The sequence below is a fragment of the Lactuca sativa genome, chromosome 8 (assembly GCF_002870075.4).
Source record: "Lactuca sativa cultivar Salinas chromosome 8, Lsat_Salinas_v11, whole genome shotgun sequence".
In the NCBI taxonomy this organism is placed as follows: Eukaryota; Viridiplantae; Streptophyta; class Magnoliopsida; order Asterales; family Asteraceae; genus Lactuca; species Lactuca sativa.
Window position 1 is genome coordinate 168,231,234 of NC_056630.2, and position 13,072 is coordinate 168,244,305.

The window sequence follows — 13,072 nt, forward strand, 5'->3', positions numbered from 1 at the left end:
CCAAATTTTCTACAAATTCAATTCATATAAAAGACCATGTATGAAGCAAACGCCTCTTAGTGTGAAGAGGGAGAAAGAAATGTAATAATCGGATGGAAACTAAAATTTAGTAACATGTGAAGCAAAGTATATTCTTGAAGTACTTCAGTGTCAAGCTTCATGATATAAATGATACAACCAAGCCCTACTCGCGTTGTGCATCCTAGTGAAATATCCAACTGAGTCTTTCAAACTCTATTTTTCGAATCCACAATTTCACGAAAGTGCCTCTTCATCAATAAATTGTAAACAATATAATTTGAGTTCTTGTTTGATCATCATGAAAACAATAAATAAGGTTGTTACATAATGCAAATCACATGCCTCAAGTTGACATCAACTAACATAAGCCGATGAACTAATTACCAAATGTTCACGAATTAAATGAACAAACAAGGCATGTGTATTAAGTGAAGATCGGAGGTTCTAAACCTACATGGTACTAATGTATTATTTTTTCAACTATATTTCTTTATTTGTTGTTGTAAAGTGCATTGATTTATATATAAATTTACAAAAAAATGGAGTTGCATACTATTATAAATTTACAAATGGAGTAGTAAATATTTATGAAAACCAAACATAATTGAATGATTAAAAATACTATAAACAAAAGTATGCAAATTATAAATTCTAAAAACCACCAATCAATCCATACATCACCAATAATCTCCACACGAACACGACCCATCTATAAAAGAATGAAACCGACTATTATCACGTAAAACTATCTCCCTACCCGTAATTTTCGAATATAACTTAATCGCCACATGGCAATCACCACAAACGCGCATATTTTTCACTACCCGAATCACTTCACCCGGTTTTGTACTAATCAAACCAAACGCAATTGCCAATTTCTCACTATGACACCCCAAAAAATGCTCTTTTTCCTCATCTTCAACATCAAACAACACAAATTCTGTCCTTTCAACATACCCCATTTGCTTCCCTTCTCTATTCAACTCACTAAGTTGACCATAAATTCTTTCTGAAATCGGATGAGAAGTATCCCCAACACGAAACTCATGAACTACACCATCTACTTCTATCCAACAACATCCGGGAATCTTCCGAATCCCTTTTTCTCTCATTTGTGATCTTATATTCAAAGATTCTTCCCATTTGTGATTAGCCGAAAAGATATTGGACAAAAGCACATAGTTTCCTGAATTCAAAGGCTCTAATTCAATCAACTTTTTCAAAACATGTTCAGCTAATTCGGTATCTTTATGTAACCTACATCCACTCAATAAAGCTCCCCAAACAATTGCGTTAGGCTCCATTGGCATACTTTTGATCAAATCATGAGCTTCGTTTAGTAAACCGGATCTTCCAAGAAGATCAACCATGCATCCGTAATGTTCAATTTCATGATCTAAAGAAAAGAAAGATTTCATATCATAAAAGAATCGTCTCCCATCATCAACAAGACCCGCGTGTGTACACCCACAAAGTACACCAATGAAGGTTTTTCCATCTGGGTGGACCCCTAATTTGTACATTTGACCAAAAAGACTTGATATAACCTTGGGTTGACCACTCATTCCAAGACCCGATATTGCAGCATTCCATACAATAACATCTTTTTCTTTCATTTCTTTGAAGACTTTCAAAGCACTATTCATTTTACCACATTTTGCATACATGTCAATTAGGGCTGTGCCTACAATGGGGTTGTGTAAAAACATGTTTTTATCGATTAACCCACGTGCCCATTCGCCTAATTCAAGAGCTCCTAAGCTTGAACAAGCGGAAAGAACTCCAACTATTGTGTAGCAATCGGGTTTTAGGTTATTGTTTTTCATTTTGTAAAAGATGTCTAGGGCTTCTTTTGGTTTGCCATTTGAAGCATAGCCTTGGATCATTGCACCCCAAGTGACTGCATCTTTTTCGAGCATTTGGTCAAATGTAGCATGAGCTTTCTCCATGCTTCCACATTTTGCATAAGTGTCCACTAATGCAGTACCCAAGAAGATGTTCTTGGTTATTTTAAGTGTGGTTATGCATTCATCTAACCATTCTATGTTTTTCAAATCGCCTAATTGTGAACAAGCTGACAAAATCTTGACTAGGGTAAAACTATCAGGTCTCAAATTCATGGATAATAATCTTTTGAATACATCTAGGGCTTCTGTGAACCTTCTTTCCTCGATATACCCACTAATAATCGCAGTCCATGAAACGGGATTTTTTTCAGGCATTTCATCGAGCACCTTGCATGCATCATCCAAACGCCCACACTTTGCATAGAAACAAACCAAACCGGTTTTAACAAAGGCATCATAATCGTAACCCGCTTTCACCATGATCGTGTGCAGCTCCACACCCAATCTCAAATCCAAAACCCTGGTGCATGCTTTCAAGACTAAAGGGAAAGTGAAGTAATGGGGTAAGAAACCATTTTGACGCATGGAGTAAAAGCATTTGATGGATTCTTTGAAGTGATCACGGGAAACAAGGCCATGGATGAGTGTGTTCCAGACGTAATCGTTGGGTTCTTGGATTTGGTTGAAAAGGAGTCGAGAATAATTTGTGTCGTCGTTGAGATTGAAACTGGACTTTAGGAGGGTGTTGAGGAGGTAATTGTCATGGAGGAGATCTAATCGTAGGATGCGAGCATGGACGTGTTTGACCTGATTGAAGGAGGTGATAGCTTGAATAAGACGTGCCTTGATATCAATAGAAACGTTCATAACTATGGCTTTTCCCGCCACCCCACCACCATGGAAAAACTAAGCAATTGATACTTTGTATGCTTTCTTTCAGTTTGAAGAGAAGAAGTTTACCCTAGGACCTAGGTGTGTGTCTGTGTGTTTGTTTATTTATTATTATTTTTTTTATAATTTATGTAAAGAAATAAAACTATTATTAATAAAATAAAATTTCTATGCAGTTTTATCGATATGATATTAATCCATACAATAAAATAGATTTCTTAGGACAACTTAGGCACACAAAAATTGATTGTAGTGGTGCAAACGAGCCAAACTACTCCTGAGCTATTCGAGATCGAATCGTTAAAAGCTCGACTCGAGATCGATTTTAAACGAGCCCGAGCCGAGCTCGAGCTTAATATTAGGCTTGATTATTAAACGAGCTCGAGCTCGAGCCTCTGTTACTTGGCTCGATTAGGCTCGCGAGCTTACACGAGCCTACATATATGTAATAAAAAAATTATTTTTATTTTTATATATTAAAATAAATAATAATTTAATAAATATCATTTTAGAAAATTAGAGTATACCGTATACGAGCCGAGCCCAAACCGAGCCCGAGCCCATACAATTCTTAACGAGCCGATCTCGAGCTTTGTACCATAAGGCTCGAACGAGTCGAGCTCGAGCTCGAGCCTATAAATAGTTAAACGAGTCGAGCCCGAGCCTGATCAGGCTCGAGCTCGGCTCGGCTCGTTTGCAGCCCTAATTGATTGGTTTTGGAATACTTTGCATAAATTAGTAATAAAAACATCACGATGTATTTTAATAAATTCACATGTTTTAGAATCTCTTTTTTGGGACGTTTGAGAATATTTATTCAAAACAATTTTGTTTAAAAGTGTTTATTAGCTTATATGATATTAAAATGAAATTAAAAAACTAAAAAAAATGTTTTTATACAATCAAAATACAATAAACTTTATTAATGTTAACAAACTATTCTACTATCAATAAATTTTAGACAAAATTGCAAAAATGGTCCCAATGGTATGCATTTTTTTGGGGTTTTAGTCTAAATCATGACTTTTTTGGATTGATGGTCATTTTGAGCTAGTTTTATTGTGTTTTTGGTCCCTCTGAATAGTAAAATGACTTTAATACCCTTGGGATATTTATTTTCCATTTTTTTTTCATTTATTTTAAATTCTAATACTAATTTATTTATTTTAATAATTAAAAAAATAAAAAGGGTCTCTCTCTCTCTCTCTCTCTCTCTCTCTCTCTCTCTCTCTCTCTCTCTCTCTCTCTCTCTCTCTCTCTCTCTCTTAATCATCACCTTCGTCTCACCATCCCCCACAATTCACCTCACTAACAGATAATGCTTCAATGGTGTCTTCACCCCCAAAATCCACTCTGATTCTCGATGTCAATTTCTTTTTGCCATTCTTCAATGATGAAATCAAGTCTTCGAAGAATCTGATTAAACATATCCATCTTTGTCGTCATCTGAAAACCTTCTCAGATATGTTCATATCAAGCCGTAGGTGAAGAAATCAACTCTGTGAGACTCACGATCGATGGATTCAACAAGTCTCAGATATGTTTATATCAAGCCATGTGCATCGTAATTGTCAAAATTAGGTTTTCAGAAAGTGAAACGACAGTAAATAGTGAGCGAATAGAGGAGAAAAAGGATAAGAAGCTCCGACAAGCTCCTTCTTGGTCTATTTGTTCGTAATCGATGGTCCAAAAGGGGAAGCATAATAGAACGACAACAAATAGTGAGAGGGTGACTGCAATTGGTGGAAGAAGGAAGAGCAGTCGGTTCTTCCGGTGAGCTGCTTCTCTCGGTACTCCAACCTTCGATGGTGCAACTGTCATACAGGGTGATTGCGGTGGTGTTTAATCAGTTGTGAGGAGGGCTTAGCCACCAGAAGATTATTGCCCCTTTTCGACAACCCTTGTGGGTCCTTTTTCTCTTCTTCGGTAATCAAAAACGCAGGGAAGCAGAGCAACAGTAGTTGCGACGGACATGAGGTGTTTGGTAGCCGGAGTTGATGAAATTAAAGGGAAGGGGAGGAGGGTTGCCATCGCTGGTAAAGGTCACCTTTCTTCTTCTTCTTTGGAGAGAGAGAGAGAGAGAGAGAGAGAGAGAGAGAGAGAGAGAGAGAGAGAGAGTTAAAATGAATAAATAATAATTAAATTTTTAAAAATGAATTTAAAAATAGAAAATAAATACCCAAGGGTATTAAAGTCATTTCAGTTTACCGATGGACAAAAAACGCAACAGAACTAGCTCAAAAGGACCACCAATCTAAAAAGATCGTGGTTTGGACTAAAACCCCAAAAAAATGCATACCACAGGGACCATTTTTGCAGTTTTGTCTAAATTTTATAAATATGTATAATACTCAAATGCACCAAAATAATACTCAAATGCACCAAAATGGTAATGAGACAAAAATTACAATTTTGCTTGTAACAAAGTGAAAGGAACTCTACCTCATTTTTTTTATATACATACAAAAGACATAAATGTCGTCATCCAAGCAAACATAAAGTAATTAAAACTCAGAACCCTAAAAATTATATTTTCGTATAAAATTTGCCTTTAAATCCACAACTATTCAACATATTATCATATTGTCCAAAATGTCCGGATACACCTAATAAAATCTACGACCTCAAACATTTCATCAATTGTACATGTACATGTATATTTGAATATGATCGAGTGTGGCATGGCATCTCTCAAAAGGACAAAACAGTAAAATCAAATGTCCCAATTACCACAAACTCCTATTTATTGTGGTAAAAAAATGATGGTATTACTATTAACTACAATTGCATTATATCATGACTCATGACTCATGAGTCACTCCAACTATCGCTGTCATCATCATCATCATCACTTCCAGCAAATGCCTATTAAAAAAAATAACATAATACTTTCATTGATTTGTGTATTATAATAAGAAATAAAAATTAAAAGTAGAATGTTATTATAACATAATACCTGGCGAATTGCATTTGCTTTTTCTAAAATTGCAGCAATTCTAACATTGGTGGTGGGGCCTTGAATGTTTGGCCTAGTTTGAGCCGGCGGTTTCAAGTTGTAGGACTAATATAATTAAAGAAAAATCAATATTAAATTAACTGTCTAATGTGAAAAGACGTAAATGCCCTTGGCAAGTGTTTGTAATTATCATTACCTTTGTCCGTATCTGTTCCAGTAGTTTGTCATTTTCCTGTCCCTTTGTTATCTGACTCATCGCAAGAACCTTCCTCAACTGTTTACATGGCAACAACATAAAATAAATAAATTAATTAAAATATCTGTTTAATTAACACTAAATTAATCAGGGCTTTACTTTGCTTTTGTCATGAGTAGCAACAGCATCAATGAGAGGATTACGGGGTCGTTGAATTTTCGTAGGCCGAATATTATTTGGAATTTCATCTACTGCTTCTTTTGGCGCCAAAATTTCTGAAAATTTCACTTCTGTTGATGCTGATTTTTTGTCATGATCTTGTGCGTGTAAACTACCCTCATTTTCAAATTTCTCATTTTCGATTTCCGTGTTTTTAATCTCATTGACTTTAAGTTGACCACCATCTGTTGGAGTCAACATAGGGCTTTCAAGCTTTCTCATCCGCCATTGCATGGGTGGAAGTGGCGGCAGTGGTGGTGTATCTTCCAGTTTGACCGGAGGTAATTGGTGGTTGACTTGGTCAAACTGGTCAATGTCATGAGAGGGAGAATCTGATTGGGATGAGAATTGAGAGCCTGCGGATGCAAAAAGTAACTGTGGGTCCTCCTTATCTTCCATTTCTGATGGTGGTAATTCCAACATAGGTGGTTTTTCAGTTACAGTCATAGGTTGAGAGCCTATATCATTCAAAACAACAACTGTTTTTTCTCCATTTTCATTGGTTTCTTCTAGAAGAGAATGAGTTGAAAGGGCATTATCGTCATTTCTATCAACATCATCTTCGTCAAGATCAGGAGGAATATTTTTCATTTCCTCCAAGTCAACAGAGTCTTCTTCTCCTTTCCCTTCTAAAGGTGTATCATCTTCAAGAGTGGGAAGGGCGTTTTCGTCATTTCTAGCATTATTTTCGTTCGTATTGACATCAAGTGGGAGAAGAACGACAACATTCTTTTCCATTTTGGGGTCAACAGAGTCTTCCTCTCTCCCCTCCGATTTTGTATCATCTTCAAGCGTCGAAAGGGCTTTATCGTCATTTCTATCAACATCATCAGGGGTAGTCTCTGAGTTAACTAATCCTGTTTCTCTCTCTTTTAATTCTGATCCAATCATAATAATAATAATATATTAATAATAATAATCATGATGATAATTGGGGATCATTGCAAGAAATAGCATAGTACTTCTGTGATATATTTTCTTCTTATTAATAAAAATAATAATAATAATAATACCTTTTTCATCTTCAATAAAAGATGATACTTTAGGTTCATCATCTCCTATTTCATTTAACTTCTCTTCAGGTAAAGAAAATTTCTCACAACTATCTAAAGTCTCTTCAACTACGGAATCATCCTTTGTACTATGATTATGATTATCTTCGTTGATTTTGTCGGCTGTTTCCAAGATGTTGGGAGGATGAATCATAGGACTAGAGCCGTCATTAGGATGCTCATGCTCATGCTCAACCTCACCCTCAAAATTCCCGAAAAATTGAAACGACAATAGACTGCCAGCTGGCGAATGAAAGTCTGTTTGATTTTCTTCATTTTTAAGATTTTCATCTTCTTCCAAAACTACCCCTTCATTCATATCATATGAGGTTCGGGGAGTCTTCTCGAGTGGGCCCCGTGGATGAAACAGGATTTCGGTAGATCGCGTCGATTGAGAATCGGAAAATTGAAATTGGAGTCCAGACTCCATTGTTCCAAGGGCATCGACGTAATTATCCATCTCACTTGCCACGTCATCAGACCGATAACCATTTTGAACACCATCCGTTTTGATTTCTTCATTGACGTCCGGTGATCCTGAATTTGTAAGATCGGAGATTTTCCGGTCGATTACTTTTCCGGCGAGATTATCTGCCGGAATCCGGCAACCGGTGTTCTCAGCACTCGAAGATACAGATGAACTTCTACTTGGTGTTGCCAAATTAAAAGGTGAGCCAATTGTATCCTTGAATATTTGATTAGGGGAATCGAAAGGCACTGGGATGATTGATGGATGAAAAGGTAGTGGATGGACGATTTTACCCTTGGATGATGGAGATTTTAATAATTTGTTAATGTAAGTTTCTGAATCGAATGGAGATTTGTTTGGTCTTTTTTTTAGTTTCACACGATGTGTATATTCGGTTGTGCTATTTTGCATGCGATCCTCCATGAACAATTGATGTAGTCTGCGGTATTGAACCAAGAAATAAGTAATAATAAATTAATAATAATAATTTTTAAGTAGTAAAATTAGATAAATGGATACGGGTGAAAAATGAATATCATATTAAAATATTAAAATATGTTTCTTACTTGGCCTTGGAATTTGGTGAAATCTCTGGAGTTCCTCCTACTTTACATTGTGATCCTTTCTTCTGATTTAATAAAGTTTAAAATGATTGATGAACTTTTTTTTTATTCAATGTAATTATAATTTAAAGGTAATATTAAACTCACCTTGTTTTTGCGAATCTTTTTATCCCTTTGAATTTCAGCATTTTCAATTTCATTCAATGATACTTCCACTTTATAAAATGAGGGATCAGTGTAACGTTTTAAGCATACTCCATCTCCACCAACATCAAATCTATTGAAAGCCACGTAAGTTTGTAAATTTGAAAAATGGGCTAAATGCAAGACAAATAAATTAAATAAATTGGTATTTCTTGCAATTAACCATTGATAGCTTTTAGGAGGCATGTGAAATTATACAAGGGGAGATAAGGGCATACTTGTCTAGAAGAAATAATCGGGGTGGCCCACGACATTCTTCATAAGAATTCATGACAAATCGAGGTAAATCTCCAGTTGTGATAAGATTGGGAGTTGTTTTCAGATTAGGATGCCAATCAACACCTGTAGCATTAATAGAGATCCTCAATGGAATTAGTCATGTGAAGTATAGCCTTTTTTTCATTTGTGTTGAATTAAAAAGATACAGAAAAATCCTAAAAGATCATATTAAAAACAGCAGCAGCAGCAGCAGAAGAAGAAGAAGAAGAAGAAGAAGAAGAATATGTGATGTGGCACCTGAATTGGTGAAAAATGCTGAATGGCATGTTTGGGACATAAATGACCTTTGAATTGAAGGGATTTCCAACTCAAGCTGCTGAGCACGTACAAGTAGACCATGGCCTCTCGCAGCAGTTGCTGTCACTTCTTCATGCAACTCTTGGAAAATCTCAGCAGCAAATCTTCAGAATTGGATGCAAGCTTTTTGTTAGACTTGTAGCATAATATCAAATTACATTACATCAAAAGATATAATTCTATTTTAAAAGCTTTAAATTGCAGTTATTTATGGAATATCAATAACTACTGTGATATGTAATTGGGAGTGCAAATGATTGTTGACTCATCATTTAGTTAGGGTTTCCATTGTACATGCTTTTAAAATGTGAAGTTATGAAACAAAAGATACTCATTATCATTCATGGTGAAGTTGCTACCAATCAATCTTGAATCCCCAACCTCCATAAAACCTAAATGTTGATTCAGTTAAGCAACATACAAGCATCCATTAAACTATTACTTGATTTTAATTCCAATAAGGGAGTGTCTGAATGCATTTCTACATCAAAACAGCATGTCAATCACCAAATGTCTCTCATCGTTCTCATTCTTAAAAGATACTGAATCCTGAAACACACACACATACACACACACACATCCTAACTTAGTTATCAATCCTTGAGGTAGATCCCATGACTAAACACTTACATACGTGAAATCCTGAAGTTGAGAAATTATATCAGAAGTTGATTTGTTTCGATAGATTAGCAGAATTTCAACCTCCAAGGCAACAATCCTATGCTCAAATTGTAGTTGATCATTGGTTCGCTAGTTAGCTCAAATGTCAAGGCATGAGATCGATATCACAAACTTAATTAGCATTTGAATTAACAGAATTCGTGATTTCGAATTATTATTGAAGCGCATTTAGTTCATCTTCAAACTCAATTGCCACCCGTGGATTTGGAGAACATATCAACCCCTCGGAATTGGAGGCAAAATGAGTTCTAAATTCTAATTTCGAGATAATTGCGCTATAATCCGAATTTCAATACCTAAACAATGTCATACTAACAAATGTAATAATAAACGAAGAGGAGGAGGAAAGCAAGTACTGACTCTGCTAGGTCACCGAGCTGACGGAGAACGCCAACGAGACCGGCCATGGCAACACCTTCAAGCAAAGCTTCGGGATCATCTTTATCTGCTGCTTTATAGAGCTCTTGATCAGCCAAACTGTACACATTTCTTATCTGATATCTATCTATCGGCATTTCTTCAGATTTCCAGAAATGAGCTTCGCACAATCTCGATCTCTATCTGCGCACATACATGTATATATCATTATATTGCTCAATTCTTACACTGCATCCCAATGATTAGTCGTTAAAAATGTTTAAATCCAAAAAGAATTTCTAGAGAGAGAATTAGAGAAAGTGGAGTGGAGGGTGTTGAATGAATATACAGCTGAGAGACAGAAAGAGAGAGCGAATTGGTGAAGAAAGAAACTGTATTCATTACTCAATGGTGCAGCATCTTCCTTTCCGAGTCCTTCAACTTTTGAGTATTAGCGTATATGGCCCCATCGTATCTTGATTTTGGTGCGGTATTTGAAGATTTGATTGGCATTTCGCAACCAACTTTTGAAGCTTTTGTTTTTATTTTTAATAAATAATACGAAATAAAGAAAAAAACTATAAATTTTAAAGAATTTATTTTAAATAAGAAATTATTATCAAAAGCTAATTCAAATAGCTTTTTGAAAGCTTTGACAAGTTTTATATATATATTTTTTTTATTTTTAAGTTATTTGTATATTTTAAAAGCTTATAATTTTTTTTTTGAATATTTCTATACCTATAAAAGCTATAGTTATAGCTTCTAACTTTCAATTAGTTTTGACAAACATATCCTAAATCTTTTTTTTATGTGTAATTCAATGGCAAAACAAATAAACCTCCTTAAATAGAATTAAACTCATATTTATACAATTAAGTTTCATTTTTATATTAATTCTAGAGTAAATTATATGTGTTGGTCCTGAGGTTTAGGAATTATAAGTTATAATATCTTCACTATACATAAGTGAAATTTGACAATCTTGGTCTATAACCCAAACTATCATTTCTTGTTAATCCTGCACATAAAAGACTGTCTACATGCTCACGTTAACTCCCCTCATGTATAAGTCATATGTAGGTATTTATGTCTTTTTCACCTATCGACTTTACATCAATGCATTTTAAAAAGAGTGAAAATTGAGTTTTACTCTCTATCTACAAGCTTCATTGAACATAAATCCTCTCATTTGAAAATGGTTTTTTAGATGTGATTGATCTTGTGTGATACAAACATCTTGGTCATCCAATAATCTTAGAGAGAATGTCTACTCATGCTCCTAATAAATCCTCTCATTTAAAAATGTATCACATCTTGGACATCCAATAATCTTAGAAGAATTATCTACTAAGTGGTAATAGTTAATGGTTGTTATTTTCTTTAGTTGCTAACTTTCTACTTACTTATTTCTATATATACTGAATGTGGATTCTTTAGTTAGCTAGATCTACCAATATGTTCATGGGAAATGGATGTCATCTCAGGAGAACGAATTTGTTCTATGAATTCCTTAAAAGCTAAAAACAACTATGTTATTGCATATGATCAAAGACCGAAGTTTCATAAGAAGTGTGTGGGTGGGTATTATTTTGTTGCGATTACACCAAAGATGACTTACTAGATATGGTGTGTGTCTGTGTGCTTTTTTTTTTTTTTGCTTTAATTGTTTGTTTTGTTGGTCATGATGTGAAAATAAAATGGGATCTTCGTGTTTATTTTAAATTTTAAATGGTACATTGATCACTAAATTGGTATGAAAATATAATATACAAGTTTCAACTAAGTAATGATAAGAACATCATTTATGGATATAAGTTGTTTTATTTTCAATTTGTAATGTGATGATCGGCAAAGTTGGATCAAAGTACATGTGTACTAAGCAAGCACACAACAAATGTCTTCTGGCCTAGCGATATCAGATGATGCCATCTCTTTTTAAGGTCGATGGTTTAAGTTCCGTCGTGAACATACAACGTTTATAAGATATCTTAGTAGTTTAATTTCAAGTTTTGTCCTTAATAATAAGCATTTCATCAACTATTTCATGATTTCACTACAAGAAACACAAACATAATACATACCATACCATAAACCACACTCAAAGAAAAAACATAAACTCATATAAGAAAATGTTTGTCGGTACATAAGCATTACATAACAAAAAGGGAAAATAATTTATTAAGGTAATTAACTTTTCGCTATTTTCACATCTAGGTAACTATCTTATTTTTGTACACATCTAAGTAACAAACTTGTTAGAAGTGTTCACATATGACCATTATGACTTGCTATAGCAGGTTAAATCCTACATGTGAACATTTTCAACAAGTTCGTTACCTAGATGTGTACAAAAAAAAAATAGTTACCCAAATATGAACAAAACGAAAAGTAAAAAATAAATTACACAAATGGTCCTTATGGTTTGGGAGAATTTGTGTTTTTGGTACCTAACTTATTTTTTTTTAACTCGGATGGTTCCTACTATTTATTTTTGTTAAACCTTTGGTCCTTGTCTTACCTAAAAAGACTATTGTACCCTTATTAATTTATTTTTTAATTAATTTTCTTATTTATGTATTTATTTTTTTATATATTTAAAAAAAATTAATAGACCCCACATATTCGTATCTCATCACCATAAACCTCAAACCACATTTAAGAAATTTAACTTGGATGATCCATACTGTTTATTTTTGTTGCGCGTTTGGTCTCTGTCTTACCTAAAAAGACTATTATGCCCTTATTAATTTATTTTTTAATTAATTTTATTATTTATGTATTTATTTTTTATATATTTAAAAAAATTAATAGACCCCACATATCTGTATATTCTCACCGTAAACTTGAAACCACATTTGAGAAATTTAATTCGGATGGTCCCTATTGTAAAAAATAAATACATAAATAAGAAAATTAATTAAAAAGTAAATTAATAAGGTTAAAATAGTCGTTTTAGGTAAGAAATGGACCAAATGCGCAACAAAAATAAACAATAGGGACCATCCAAGTTAAAAAAATAAGTTAGGGACCAAAAACA

General features: G+C 34.2%; 2 protein-coding genes and 1 long non-coding RNA gene across 4 annotated transcripts; 1 reads left to right on the forward strand and 2 right to left on the reverse strand.

Annotated features, from left to right (window-relative positions):
• Positions 1-605: 605 nt before the first annotated feature.
• Positions 606-2,822, reverse strand: LOC111917584 (putative pentatricopeptide repeat-containing protein At3g08820). The gene has a single exon (XM_023913250.2). The coding sequence runs from the start codon at positions 2,733-2,735 to the stop codon at positions 699-701; it is 2,037 nt and encodes a 678-aa protein (XP_023769018.1). The 5' UTR covers positions 2,736-2,822; the 3' UTR covers positions 606-698.
• A 2,487-nt stretch (positions 2,823-5,309) lies between these two features.
• On the reverse strand, positions 5,310-10,422 carry LOC111917585 (protein SCAR2). Its single transcript, XM_023913251.3, has 10 exons — positions 10,036-10,422; positions 8,935-9,098; positions 8,637-8,760; positions 8,362-8,491; positions 8,218-8,279; positions 7,144-8,090; positions 6,071-7,008; positions 5,912-5,989; positions 5,716-5,820; positions 5,310-5,624 (listed from the first exon to the last, which is right to left on the reverse strand). The coding sequence occupies exons 1-10, from the start codon at positions 10,188-10,190 to the stop codon at positions 5,568-5,570; spliced, it is 2,760 nt and encodes a 919-aa protein (XP_023769019.1). The 5' UTR covers positions 10,191-10,422; the 3' UTR covers positions 5,310-5,567.
• LOC122195303 (uncharacterized) lies at positions 7,840-9,013 on the forward strand. Of its 2 annotated transcripts, none has more exons than XR_006185538.2 (3): positions 7,840-7,978; positions 8,598-8,700; positions 8,879-9,013. It is a non-coding gene; the product is annotated as an uncharacterized LOC122195303 (long non-coding RNA). The 2 variants fall into 2 exon arrangements; XR_008225425.1 differs by having other exon boundaries at positions 7,853-7,978; positions 8,591-8,700.
• Positions 10,423-13,072: the final 2,650 nt, after the last annotated feature.

Bases quoted from the DNA above. Each gene is read 5' to 3' on its own strand.
- LOC111917584 (XM_023913250.2), bottom strand. From the start codon at position 2,735: ATGAACGTTTCTATTGATATCAAGGCACGTCTTATTCAAGCTATCACC.
- LOC111917585 (XM_023913251.3), bottom strand. From the start codon at position 10,190: ATGCCGATAGATAGATATCAGATAAGAAATGTGTACAGTTTGGCTGAT. The intron at 9,099-10,035 runs GTCAGTACTTGC...CCAATTCTGAAG, and splicing joins CAGCTCGGTGACCTAGCAGA to ATTTGCTGCTGAGATTTTCC. The intron at 8,492-8,636 runs GTATGCCCTTAT...GGCTTTCAATAG, and splicing joins CGATTATTTCTTCTAGACAA to ATTTGATGTTGGTGGAGATG.